The sequence below is a fragment of the Bufo bufo genome, chromosome 1, assembly GCF_905171765.1.
Source record: "Bufo bufo chromosome 1, aBufBuf1.1, whole genome shotgun sequence".
In the NCBI taxonomy this organism is placed as follows: domain Eukaryota; kingdom Metazoa; phylum Chordata; class Amphibia; order Anura; family Bufonidae; genus Bufo; species Bufo bufo.
In genome coordinates, this window is record NC_053389.1 from 214506809 (window position 1) to 214520453 (window position 13645).

Here is a 13645-nt window from a genome sequence, read left to right on the forward strand (position 1 = left end):
CTGGGCCACTCCAGAAGGTGTATTTTCTTCTGTTTAAGCCATTCTGTTGTTGATTTACTTCTATGCTTTGGGTCGTTGTCCTGTTGCAACACCTATCTTCTGTTGAGCTTCAGCTGGTGAACAGATGGCCTTAAGTTCTCCTGCAAAATGTCTTGATAAACTTGAGAATTCATTTTTCCTTCGATGATAGCAATCCGTCCAGACCCTGACACAGCAAAGCAGCCCTAAACCATGATGCCCCCACCACCATACTTCACAGTTGGGATGAGGTTTTGATGTTGGTGTGCTGTGCCTCTCTTTCTCCACACATAGTGTTTTGTGTTTCTTTCAAACAACTCAACTTTGGTGTCATCTGTCCACAGAATATTTTCCAGTACTGCTGTGGAACATCCAGGTTCACTTGTGCAAACTGTAAACGTGCAGCAATGTTTTTTTTGGACAGCAGTGGCTTCCTTTGTGTTATCCTCCCATGAAATCCATTCTTGTTTAGTGTTTTACGTACCGTAGATTCGCTAACAGGGATGTTAGTATATGCCAGAGACTTTTGTAAGTCTTTAGCTGACATTTTAGAATTCTTATATGCTATAGTTACACAGGCGCTTTTACACTTTCTAAAATACTAACGCTGCGGTACTGCAGCGGTATCACCACCGCTGCTATTTCACAAGTGACCAGTATATTTTATGTTAAAGTACTGCGCGATGATCTCCTACTTCCCTCCTGAGTGGCAGGTGCCAGAAGAAGACAACAACAGGTACGCTTTAGCTATGCAAGTTACGGATTTGTATTTACCTTTTCCTGAATTCTTGTCTATTTGCCTGTGTGCCGATGGTGTCCTCTTGAGTAGGGTTATTGGCTACGCTCGGGTCCACTACCCCATCATTTAGCTAACTAACCTTCCCCATTTCCTCTCCCAATAACCACACACAGCCACTGTTTGGATTAAATCGGCCACAGCAGCCGTCTTTTATTAAATAATATAAATAACATGAATAAACATAACACTTGATATAACAATGACATATATATATAAATATATACATGTCTAAATGACGAGGGGGGTCCTAGAAGCCGCCTAACTGCACCTTAAACGACCACAAACCACCACGGCAATTCCATCTTGCCCCCAGCCGCGTACCACAAGCTCGGGGACACCAACTGACGGACGCCATACCAAGCCAACCAGGTGCCCCAACTCTGAGAGTCCAGCCCCACCATTGAGGCCCTCTCATTCACCGTTACCATCCAGTAGCCCCAGCTTCTATGACCTCCCCCCGCCACGACTGCTGCGACAAACGCAACACTTAAAGACACACTCCGTCCACCACCCCCTTGTCCATTTTTTTTTTTAATACATTTATTTATTTATAAAATACACATTTTTTTTTTTTTTTTTATATATGCATCCCCTCTATAATATACCGTTGCCGCCCTGAAACATCCAAGTACACACTACGGGAGGGAGGGAGATGCTGGCTCTCTGCTCCTAAAATGGCGGGCGCTGACCTGCCTCACCACTACTTCAGCCTGCCGCTCCCCGCCCCTTTCTAGCTCCTCCCCCCTTTTCCTGCACTCATCCACTTAACCCTTACCTTCCCTGACCCTTGCTCACAAAACCCCTCATGCCGGCCTCCCCTGAAGCGTGCCGCTTCGTCCGGCCTCACTTGAGTAGGGTTATTGGCTACGCTCGGGTCCACTACCCCATCATTTAGCTAACTAACCTTCCCCATTTCCTCTCCCAATAACCACACACAGCCACTGTTTGGATTAAATCGGCCACAGCAGCCGTCTTTTATTAAATAATATAAATAACATGAATAAACATAACACTTGATATAACAATGACATATATATATAAATATATACATGTCTAACTGACGAGGGGGGTCCTAGAAGCCGCCTAACTGCACCTTAAACGACCACAAACCACCACGGCAATTCCATCTTGCCCCCAGCCGCGTACCACAAGCTCGGGGACACCAACTGACGGACGCCATACCAAGCCAACCAGGTGCCCCAACTCTGAGAGTCCAGCCCCACCATTGAGGCCCTCTCATTCACCGTTACCATCCAGTAGCCCCAGCTTCTATGACCTCCCCCCGCCAACAACGCGCAGCTTGACAGCCCTTAAGCTCGCGCGTTCCGCCACACCCGGAGGGCTGTTTCAATACCTCCCTGCAAGTCCAGTGACCACAAATCAATGCCCACCGCATTGAGGTGGACTCCATCCTGTCTCCAAAAGCCTCCTGTTCCTGCTTCCAACTCGGGGTGCCTCACCACCACCGCCCCATGTTTGGCACAGAACCGCCCAATCACCCTGTTCAGCTTAATCCTAGCCTTATTCAGCCTTTCAACCAATCTCGCCTCCCTCCAGACCTTCCTGGGGACAATGTCCGACCACACAGTGACAACTGACGGGAAGAGGGACCACAAACGCAAAAAATCAAAACGTATATCCCTGATCAACTCTCTGCAAGGTCGGACCCCTAGGTCATTTCCCCCAACATGCAACACCAAGATATCTGGGACTCTATCTAACCTGGCTTGCCGATGAACCTCCTGCAAAACACTACCCCACACCATACCTCTGCGTCCGATCCATCTTACTATGGCTGTCCCCCGATCAAACCCCAGCTGCCGCCCATTCTGCCGAACATCCGCTCGTAATGCCCCCCAGAACACGAACGAATGGCCCAGGATCCAAACTAATAACGGGGCATCACCTGAAAAAAGAACGAGACAAACATGGTTAGACACAGCCTTAAACTGCCCCTAAACGCACATACAGCCGAAAACGCTCCGACTCCCACCTCCCAATACGCTTAATCACTTCATCTCGCACCCCCAAGCGAGCAGCCTCCGTGGCAGCACCTATCCTGAAGGAATGACCCGTAAACTTGCCAGAGTCCATTCCTAGATTACGCAAACATTTCTTGAATACCGCTATAAATTGAAATCGTGATAAAAAGGAGCCATCCTCGTGTCTGAGAATCGGTCCTGCCGCGACCCCTGCCCTTCCTTGAAAATCCCGCAAACACCGTACTGGACACAATAGACATCCCGGCACCTCAAACAATGAGACTAAATGACCCCTCCCCTCCTGATCCGTCTTTGAAAATCTCAGATAAATCAGCACCCTGTCGTCATATAACGTTACATCCTCACTCCTCAGACCCCCTTCCCGCTGCACACTTGCACACACTAACTCCCCTAAACGAAAGGCTCCGAAAAAAGCCAGAGCAAAGGCTAGTCTAAATAAGCTCACCTCCCAAGCCGAGCGACACACTCCAGCTACCTGCTCCCCTAACTGTAACAATAACGAAAAGGACACCGGTAGGCGGGAATCTTTGACACGCTGAAACCTTCTATAACCCTTCAAAATTTGTCGGACCAAAAAGGACTTAGTAATGTCCGGGGAATTCCGCAACTTGAATCCGAAAGCCAAGCCCGCCATGCAACCATTGATCTTGGCAACCGACCAACCTTGATCCTTCACGTGGCCAATGAACAGTAACAACGGAATTTCCCCGTCCAGTACCTCGACCCCTAGGTCATTACACCACTGCTGCCACCTACTCCAAGCCCTATCGTACATCCTCCACGTGCCTTCACTCAATGATGCCTGCAACAGACAAGCTACGGTACCTCCAGGATCTCCCACAACGACTCTGGACACACCAATCCGACCTGACTCGCCTCCGGGGCCAGCTGGCGAAACCGCTCCCACTGAAAACGAGAAAGTGCGTCAGCTATACAGTTAGAGGAACCAGGCACATGCACCGCAAACACCCAAGCATTAAGGGACAAACACCGGAGAACCAACTGCTGCAATAGGCAAATAACTGGGGGGGAAGAAGCCGTTACCCTGTTGATGGCTTGCACAACTCCCAAGTTGTCACAATGGAAACGAACCTTCTTGTGCCGAAACTTCTCCCCCCAGAGCGTGACTGCCAACACAATGGGGAAGAGTTCCAACAATGCCACGTTTTTTACCCACCCTTTTCGTACCCAGGACTCAGGCCACCGACCCGCACACCACTGCCCTTCACAGTACGCCCCAAAACCCGCTCCACCCGCAGCATCCGTAAACAATTCGAAATCAAACGCATCAACCACCCCCCCCCATAACTAATGCTCTGCCATTAAACTGTTTTAAAAAGGAATCCCAAACTTTCAAATCCCCTTTCAACTCACTGCCTAGTCTAATAAAATGGTGGGGAGACACCACCCCTCCTGTCGCTGAAGCCAACCTCCTACTAAAAATGCGGCCCATAGGTAGGATTCTGCATGCAAAATTTAATTTGCCCAACAAAGACTGCAGGTCCCGCAGACGAATCTTTTTTGCTGTCAATGCCGCCGCCACCTCTGTTCTTAAATCTGACACTTTGTCTACTGGTAGCCTACACTCCATCCGCTGTGTATCTATGACAATACCCAAAAAACTTAGCTCAGTAGCCGGCCCCACCGTTTTGTCCACCGCTAACGGGACTCCAAAACACTCAAAAACAGACTGTAATGTGGATAACAACAACGAACAAACCCTGGATCCCCCCGGCCCCAAACACAGGAAATCATCCAAATAATGAATGACAGAGTGACAACCTGATTCCTGAACCACCACCCACTCCAGAAAAGAACTGAAACGCTCAAAATATGCACACGATATTGAACAGCCCATTGGCAAACACCTATCCACAAAATAAGCGCCATTCCAAAAACAACCCAGTAAATACAAACTATCCGGGTGAACTGGCAACAACCTAAATGCCGCTTCAATATCACATTTTGCCAACAGGGTACCCGGACCCAGCTTCCTTACCCATTCCACAGCCGCATCAAAGGAAGCATAAACCACAGAACAAAGTTCCAGGTCAATGCCCTCATTGACCGACGCACCCTTAGGGAATGATAAATGGTGGATGAGCCTAAATTTATTAGGCTCCTTCTTAGGGATCAAACCCAAAGGGGAAACTCGCAAGTTACTGATGGGTGATGTAACCAACGGACCATCCATCCTCCCTAGGGAAACCTCTTTAGCTAACTTTCCTGTCACTATGTCCGGGAACTGCAATGCCGAGCGCAAATTCTTCCGCTTCTCTAAGACTGGTAACGGGTGTGAAGGTATATGAAAACCGAACTTAAACCCTGAATACAAAAATTCAGCTAACTCCTGGTTCGGATATCTATTTAGATGCCCCACCATCCTTTCCACTCGCACTGGGGTCTGCCCCTTTTGCAAAACTATCCCCCCCCCTTTGTCTACCCCCTCTAAAACATCTGCTAGCCCCATGGCCCCCGCCACACACGGAACATTCATGCCTAAATTTGCATTTTTGGCCGAATTTGCAACTTCCCTCATTGAAAAGGAAGCAGTATCCTCTTCCAACTGGGGGCGTCCCTGTACCTTGCTGTACCCCAACCCCTGACTCACTCCGAAAGGACTGACCACTCCTACCTGGCGCTGTCACCCTCATCCATAACGCAATGTCCTTATGGTCCCATCTCATATTAGGACGGACCGCTTTCCTCTGACGAAACTGCTCGTCATACCGTAACCACCCGGAACCCCCATACACTCTATAGGCTTCCCCAATAGCATCCAGATAGCAAAATAAAGGGGAACAGCATTCCGGACTCTTCTCCCCAATCACACTTGCCAAAATAGCAAAGGCCTGTAGCCAATTACTAAATGACCTAGGGATAAGGCGATAGCGACGCTTATCATCATCCTCCTTTCTTACTCCATCCTTTTTTACCACATCAAGGTTGAACCGCTCCAACGGAAGCAGCGAAAAAATTTCTATATACTCTCCCTTCCAAATTTTCTCACGCACCTCCGTTTTAAAATGCGCTCCCAGGGGACCCTCAAAGCAAACATACACCTCCCCTTTTGCGGCGTCATCTAATCTGGGCCTATCCTCCTCACCTCCCGCCTGCGTCTGCACTGACACTGATTCGGCTACACTTGTGCTATTGGCCACTGCTACATTACTATTGTTAGCGGTCGCCGGTACATCGCTATTTTCTGCCCCCAACCCCCATGCTGCTAAGGGGGTAGCCCCCGTTGCCCCCCTATCCTGACTAACCCCAGCTAAACCACACAGCAAGCGCCCCAAACCACCGATAATAGCACTATTGCTCCCCCCCGCCCAAGGCGCCACATTAAATATAGATAACAGTGTTCCCAGTGATGTCTCACCTAGCTGCCCGGGTGCTGTGAACCCGGCAGCCGCAGGTCCTGCTTCCTGACGGACGACTCCTGGATCCACGACATTCCTTTGATGGGTACTTGCGCTGTTCGCCGGCAGCACCCCAGCCGGATCACTGCTGGGTGCGTTAGGAATGGCTCTGGGACGCCCTCTGTCTTCCACGGTGTCAGGACCAGTAGCAAACTGTCCGCCCTCAGGAAATGGCCTGCGCAACTCCCTGTCCTCCATATAAGCATCTGCACGCCTGTCTTCATGCCCAAGAGGCCTGCTCTGGGGCGGGGAGCCGTCCAGAACAGCCTCGTCCTCCTCCTCTGTAAGAAGCGCATCATGGCAAGGCCTGCGCCCGTCCCTGGCACCTACAGGCGCAGCCTCGTGTGCCACTGAAAGGGGCTCATCCTGTAAGGGCCTGCGCCGGGCCGCCCTGGCCGACCGCGCAGCCCCGCTGCTGCCTCTGCTGCCACTACCTCTCCCACGCTGAGCAGGCCTCCGACTCCTGGGGACAGGAGGGGATCCTGCAGAACCAGGTCCTGACTCCCCTGTTGCTGGCGCGATGGGCTGAGGGGAAGGCCCCACAGCCTCTGGAGGGTCCCGCCGGACATATGGATTCCTCCCACGCCGGGAGGCCGCAGTAGCCTTAGAATGCTCCCGGCGTGGAGGGTCCCTTGTGGGGCTCCTGACACGGCGCCGGACCCGGGGGGGTAAATCAGGGCTCAGGCGCGCCGGCGGCCGTACCCGCCGCGGCCGTGTAGCTGCTGGAGTAGGGCTAGACGTACCCACCTCCGCCCCCCCTAGCAATGCGGTCACCTGCTGCTCCAGCCAGTCGCTGCCCCTGGTGTCCGCCGCTTCCCTCAAGCGCCGCAGCATCACCTCCACTGCTTCTGCCATTGCTGAATCCGATGCTGCAGTTCAGAAGATGTTGGCTCTCTGCCAGATGCTGGCTCTCTGCTCCTAAAATGGCGGGCGCTGACCTGCCTCACCACTACTTCAGCCTGCCGCTCCCCGCCCCTTTCTAGCTCCTCCCCCCTTTTCCTGCACTCATCCACTTAACCCTTACCTTCCCTGACCCTTGCTCACAAAACCCCTCATGCCGGCCTCCCCTGAAGCGTGCCGCTTCGTCCGGCCTCACTTTCTTTCTGCTCCTGCGTCCAAGGTGAAGGGATATTGGGAGGCTGGACCCTATTATGATAGTTTTTATGTTGAGCCTGCCCTGGCCGGCGGCAGTACTCAGTTTCAAACTCAGCTTGATCGCGCTCGCACGGAGCGCTCGTGTAAAGTCACAGTCAGAGCTATGGATCGCTAGGAGGACCAAAAAGTGCTCCACCGCGTTTCGAATAAGACGTTATTCTTCCTCAGGGATACAGGTATGGACTCCTAGTGTTGTTTATATAGGTCCATGTCTCCTCCTTCATTTAACCCCCTCATGTCCTCTACGCTTTATAGTATGTTCACTCAAAGGCAAATAGCTCTATTTCTGAATTCAGTCCTGCAGGCGCCAGTGTGTTTAAATTGAAAATCCAGCGGGTCTCTGCTCTGGACATTTTTTTGATGACGTCCCCCCCTCTTTTATCTTTCTTCACTATCTCTATTCCACTGAATATGGTGCTATCACTAATGCCCCCATGTTTATCTTTGTAATAGCTTGAAAGAGGGTGACCTTAATATTTCCTCCTGATGTTATAAATATGTTCACCTATCCTCTTGCTTAAGGTTCTTTTAGTGCGACCCACATATAGTTTCTTACAGGGACATATTATTACATATACAGTGGGATGCGAAAGTTTGGGCAACCTTGTTAATCGTCATGATTTTCCTGTATAAATCGTTGGTTGTTACGATAAAAAATGTCAGTTAAATATATCATATAGGAGACACACACAGTGATATTTGAGAAGTGAAATGAAGTTTATTGGATTTACAGAAAGTGTGCTATAATTGTTTAAACAAAATTAGGCAGGTGCATAAATTTGGGCACTGTTGTCATTTTATTGATTCCAAAACCTTTAGAACTAATTATTAGAACTCAAATTGGCTTGGTAAGCTCAGTGACCCCTGACCTACATACACAGGTGAATCCAATTATGAGAAAGAGTATTTAAGGGGGTCAATTGTAAGTTTCTCTCCTCTTTTAATTTTCTCTGAAGAGTAGCAACATGGGGGTCTCAAAACAGCTCTCAAATGACCTGAAGACAAAGATTGTTCACCATCATGGTTTAGGGGAAGGATACAGAAAGCTGTCTCAGAGATTTCAGCTGTCTGTTTCCACAGTTAGGAACATATTGAGGAAATGGAAGACCACAGGCTCAGTTCAAGTTAAGGCTCGAAGTGGCAGACCAAGAAAAATCTTGGATAGACAGAAGCAACGAATGGTGAGAACAGTCAGAGTCAACCCACAGACCAGCACCAAAGACCTACAACATCATCTTGCTGCAGATGGAGTCACTGTGCATCGTTCAACCATTCGGCGCACTTTACACAAGGAGATGCTGTATGCGAGAGTGATGCAGAGGAAGCCTTTTCTCCGCCCACAGCACAAAAAGTGCCGCTTGAGGTGGGCTAAAGCACATTTGGACAAGCCAGCATAATTTTGGAATAAGGTGCTGTGGACTGATGAAACTAAAATTGAGTTATTTGGCCATAACAAGGGGCGTTATGCATGGAGGAAAAAGAACACAGCATTCCAAGAAAAAAACCTGCTACCTACAGTAAAATATGGTGGTGGTTCCATCATGCTGTGGGGCTGTGTGGCCAGTGCAGGGACTGGGAATCTTGTCAAAGTTGAGGGACGCATGGATTCCACTCAGTATCAGCAGATTCTGGAGACCAATGTCCAGGAATCAGTGATAAAGCTGAAGCTGCGCCGGGGCTGGATCTTTCAACAAGACAACGACCCTAAACACTGCTCAAAATCCACTAAGGCATTTATGCAGAGGAACAAGTACAACGTTCTGGAATGGCCATCTCAGTCTCCAGACCTGAATATAATTGAAAATCTGTGGTGTGACTTAAAGAGAGCTGTCCATGCTCGGAAGCCATCAAATCTGAATGAACTAAAGATGTTTTGTAAAGAGGAATGGTCCAAAATACCTTCAACCAGAATCCAGACTCTCATTGGAACCTACAGGAAGTGTTTAGAGGCTGTAATTTCTGCAAAAGGAGGATCTACTAAATATTGATTTCATTTCTTTTTTGTGGTGCCCAAATTTATGCACCTGCCTAATTTTGTTTAAACAATTATTGCACACTTTCTGTAAATCCAATAAACTTCATTTCACTTCTCAAATATTACTGTGTGTGTCTCCTATATGATATATTTAACTGACATTTTTTATTGTAACAACCAACGATTTATACAGGGAAATCATGACGATTAACAAGGTTGCCCAAACTTTCGCATCCCACTGTATGACTCCCTGACTTCTACATGTGATGTGATCTCGTATCTTCTGAGTGGATACCGTGGTTTTTCATTGATTGTTTATTTGCGTATTAATATGTTGTTTTCTGCTTATTTTTAATTTTTTACATGCTCCACATGTGCCGCATGGGAAAAATCCTGCCTCTAGTTTTGTTTTTATACCCCCAATTTTTGTCTGACTCTCATTGCTTTTACTTTTTTTGCTTACACATTTATTAGTAGGGGCTATTATGCTACCCACATTTCTTGCTTTTCTGTATATGAATTTTGGGTTCTTCGGGATAAGGTCTCCCAAAATTTTATCTTCTTTCAATGTTTCTCAGTGCCTCTTAATGATGTTCCTCAGTATTCCTGTCTGCCCATTATACTGTGTTATGATTGATGGCATTTCAAAGGATTTGCCTTCTCCATCCTTTTTTTCCCGTTTTTGGGGTTTTTTGTTGTTCATTAGGTCCTGTCTATTTGCCTTCCCTACCAGTTCTTTTTGATATATTAATTTTTCTTTGTTATAACCTCTCTGTTCAAGTTTCTGTTGCAATTTCTCTGCTTCTGCCTGGTAGTCGTCCTTTTTTGTACAGTTGCGTCTAATCCTCATAAACTGGCTTTTTGGGATGTTTTCTAACCATTGTGGCAGATGACAGCTGTCCCATGAGATGAAGCTATTTGTATCTGTGGGTTTGTTATATGTTCTTGTCTGTATTTTTCAGTTTTCAATATAGATGGTAAGATCCAAGAAATGTATTTCCCTATTGCTGAATATTGGTGTAAATTCTAAATAAAATTAATTTTTATTAATTTCATTAAAAAACCTTTTTAATTCTTCCTCCCCCCCCCCCAAATAAACACCAAGTCGTCTATAAATCTCTTCCATAGGACGAGATTCGCCCGGAGCTCGCCATTAGGGTGGACAACCTGCTGTTCCCACTGCCCCACGTATATATTAGCGAACCCCGGTGCGAATCTCGTCCCCATCGTGGTACCCCACTGCTGTATGTAAAAAGTGTATTCAAATAAAAAAACAAATTTCTTTAAAATAAACATGATACAATCTCCAATAAAATCTATTTGGTTTTGTTCCAATTCTCCCTGATTCTGTAAACATGATTTAACCGCCTCACATCCTTTTGTGTTTTCAATAACAGTGTATAATGATTTGACATCTAATGTACCCAGAATGTAATGCGGTTTCCATACAATTCTATTTAAAATATTTAAAATGTGTTGGGTATCTTTAAGATGTGTTGGTAGTGTTTTTACACAGGGTTGCAAGAAGCAGTCTATATATCTGGATAGGTTGCTTGTTAGATATTCAACTCCCGACACTATAGGTCTTCCTGGTGGTTCTGTTACATTTTTGTGGATTTTTGGGTTGTGATAGAATGCAGCAATTTTTGGTTGTTTTATTTCCACAAACTCTGCCTCTTTTTTATTTAGAATGGCTTCTTCTTTGCCCCTCTTTACCAGTTTTTTTTAGTTCTTTCTTGAATGCTTCTGTGGGGTCATTTTTTTAAATTTTGTAAGTTTTTTGGTCCCCTAGTATTATGTATGCCTCCTTTAGATAGTTTGCCTTGTCCATTATGACAATCCCCCCACCTTTATCAGCTGGTCTTAGGATGATGTCTTCATTCTCCTGCATTTTCATTAATGCCTCTTGCTCTGCTTTAGATATGTTTCCCATATGTTTTATTTTCGATTTTTTTTGGGGCTTTAGATTTTTCATATGTCTTTTATTACCATATTCATGAAGCTGTTCAAAGCCTACGAATACTCCTGAATCGGGTGGTATTTCGATTTTTTTGTTCTTAATTCCGTATGTTTGTATTCATCACTGTCACCTGATCCATTCTTCTTTGTTTTTTATCCTGTTTTTCTTCCTTGTTACTACACCTTTTTTGTTGTTTTTTCATAAAATATTTTTTCAGGGCCAGTCTTCTCTGGCCCATAAATTTCCGAACCCCTATGAAGGCCTCAAATTTATTGAATGGTTTGCTAGGAGCTAATTTTAGCCCCTTTTTCTAGGATTTGTTGTTCTCCTTTAGTTAGTATGTACTTGCTTAAGTTGAAAATCTTCTGTCCTACCCCTAATGCCGCTTCCTTTTGTTTTAATTTTTTCTTTTGGGCGAGTTTCCCTCCTCTACATCCCCTCATGCACTTTTTCTTCTCAAGAAAAAATCCTGTTTCATTGTTTTCTTTATGGTTCCTTTTGTTCCTTTTGTTCATTGTGTCCTCTTTCTTGTTTTTGAGCTATACCTCTTTCTGTGTTGTCTGTTCTTGTTTTTATCCTTTGATTGGATGTACTTGGTTTTTCTTTATTCACATTATTACTATTGTTCATATCCCTCCTTGCTCCCCTCTCTTTGTTTTTCTCTCTGTCCCTTTCTTCCTGTGGACTTTTTTCTCGTTCTCCTTTCTTCTGTATTTTATTCTGTTGGTATGGTGGTTCTTTCTTCATTTTCTATATCACAATCTGCTAATACCTCAAAGCGATTGTTCATTTGTATATCATTGCTGGCAGGATCTAGATCTTGTCCTCTCGCTATATTGGCAGGGGTTGCAGGTTGATTTGCTTCCTCACTCTCTTCTTCCTCCTCATATTCTTCATGTGTTGTTAGGATGGAATTGAGATTTTCAGGTGTCTCTCCCTGACTCTCTCTAAATTCGTCTATTGTTTGAAAAGAACTCTGGGTTGTATATCCTGTGTTTTTTTTTGGGAGAGCATCACGGTTAAATTTCCTACTTTTCTTTTCTCTTATTTCATCCTCTTTTATATGTATTCTTCTTTTTATATTTTCAACTGATTGAAAAATGCTGGCATGATCTTTCCAGGGTCTTAGTCTCTCAAATGTTGCCATGATTAATTTATTTGTTCTTCTTAGCCTTTCTCCTCTTTTATTGATAATGAATTTGATTGCGTTACGGGAAAATTCATGAAACATACAATCCCATTCGTTTGTAATACTGTTTTCTCCCATGTCTCCTGAGAGTGTTTTTTCAACCTTTAGGCCCTTTGGTATGATATCCCATTCCAGGTATTTTTCAAGTGAGGTGATCTCCCACAGGTCTTTCATCTATAGGATCAGGAGTTGTTCCAGGTCCCTCAGTAAGTCCTTGACTTGTGTGAATTGTATGCCGTTATCTGTGTTGAATACTTCTGATTGTCTTTTATATGATCCAAAAAAGGTTTGTACCTTTTGAATCCTTTCTTTTCTGTCCCACCATAGTGCTGACATCTTATTTGTTTATTTTTATTTTTATTTTGGTTTTTTCGGGTTTGGTTTGTTATGCTGCTTTACTTGTTCAGTATATGTATTTATATTCTGGTGTGTGCAGATTATTAGTATATGGGGTTTATTAATATATGAAGGATTTAGAGAATTGTTGGTTTTCTTTCTATTATTCCTATTTGCCTTATGTAAAGCTGCCGTTATGTATTGCGATTAAATTGGTTAGTGAATCACTATATGCTATATTTTAAATAGACAAGACGTGGCACTCTTATTTATTGTGGACTGTGGTGCTTGTTGTGCTGGCTTCCCAGCCAGAATCATACATTGAAGAAATAAACAACAGCACTCAATAAAGAACTATGTTCTGGTTATTTATTGGCAACTTCACCAAATTGTGACGTTTCGGTCGTAGGACCTTTATCAAACACAAGTTGCCGTTGAGAAAATGTGTGAAGAGTAGATTGAGCTGATGGTGTATCCACACCCATATAGACGCGTCTATATGGGTGTGGATACACCATCAGCTCAATCTACTCTTCACACATTTTCTCAACGGCAACTTGTGTTTGATAAAGGTCCTACGACCGAAACGTCACAATTTGGTGAAGTTGCCAATAAATAACCAGAACATAGTTCTTTATTGAGTGCTGTTGTTTATTTCTTCAATGTCACTATATGCTATAGTTACACAGGCGCTTTTACACTTTCTAAAATACTAACGCTGCGGATATATAGAGTGCTTCTTGCAACCCTGTGTAAAAACACTACCAACACATCTTAAAGATACCCAACAC

At 45.3% G+C, this 13645-nt stretch overlaps 1 protein-coding gene across 3 annotated transcripts; it reads right to left on the reverse strand.

Moving 5' to 3' along the window:
* Nucleotides 1-1995: 1995 nt before the first annotated feature.
* On the reverse strand, nt 1996-7174 carry LOC121003196 (translation initiation factor IF-2-like). Of its 3 annotated transcripts, XM_040434856.1 has the most exons (3): nt 6200-7174; nt 3646-3726; nt 1996-2723 (listed from the first exon to the last, which is right to left on the reverse strand). In XM_040434856.1, exons 1-3 carry the CDS (start codon nt 7092-7094, stop codon nt 2128-2130), a joined length of 1572 nt encoding a protein of 523 aa, XP_040290790.1. In that variant the 5' UTR covers nt 7095-7174; the 3' UTR covers nt 1996-2127. The 3 variants fall into 3 exon arrangements, with proteins under 3 accessions (XP_040290790.1, XP_040290798.1, XP_040290783.1); XM_040434864.1 differs by lacking the exon at nt 3646-3726; XM_040434849.1 differs by having other exon boundaries at nt 1996-3726; nt 6200-7171.
* Between the last annotated feature and the right edge of the window lie 6471 nt (nt 7175-13645).

Excerpts from the sequence above, each read along its gene's own strand:
- LOC121003196 (XM_040434849.1), bottom strand. The coding sequence starts at position 7,094 with ATGGCAGAAGCAGTGGAGGTGATGCTGCGGCGCTTGAGGGAAGCGGCG. Across the intron at positions 3,727-6,199 it reads CACAGCACCCGGGCAGCTAG|TGGGAGCGGTTTCGCCAGCT; the intron begins GTGAGACATCAC and ends TCTCGTTTTCAG.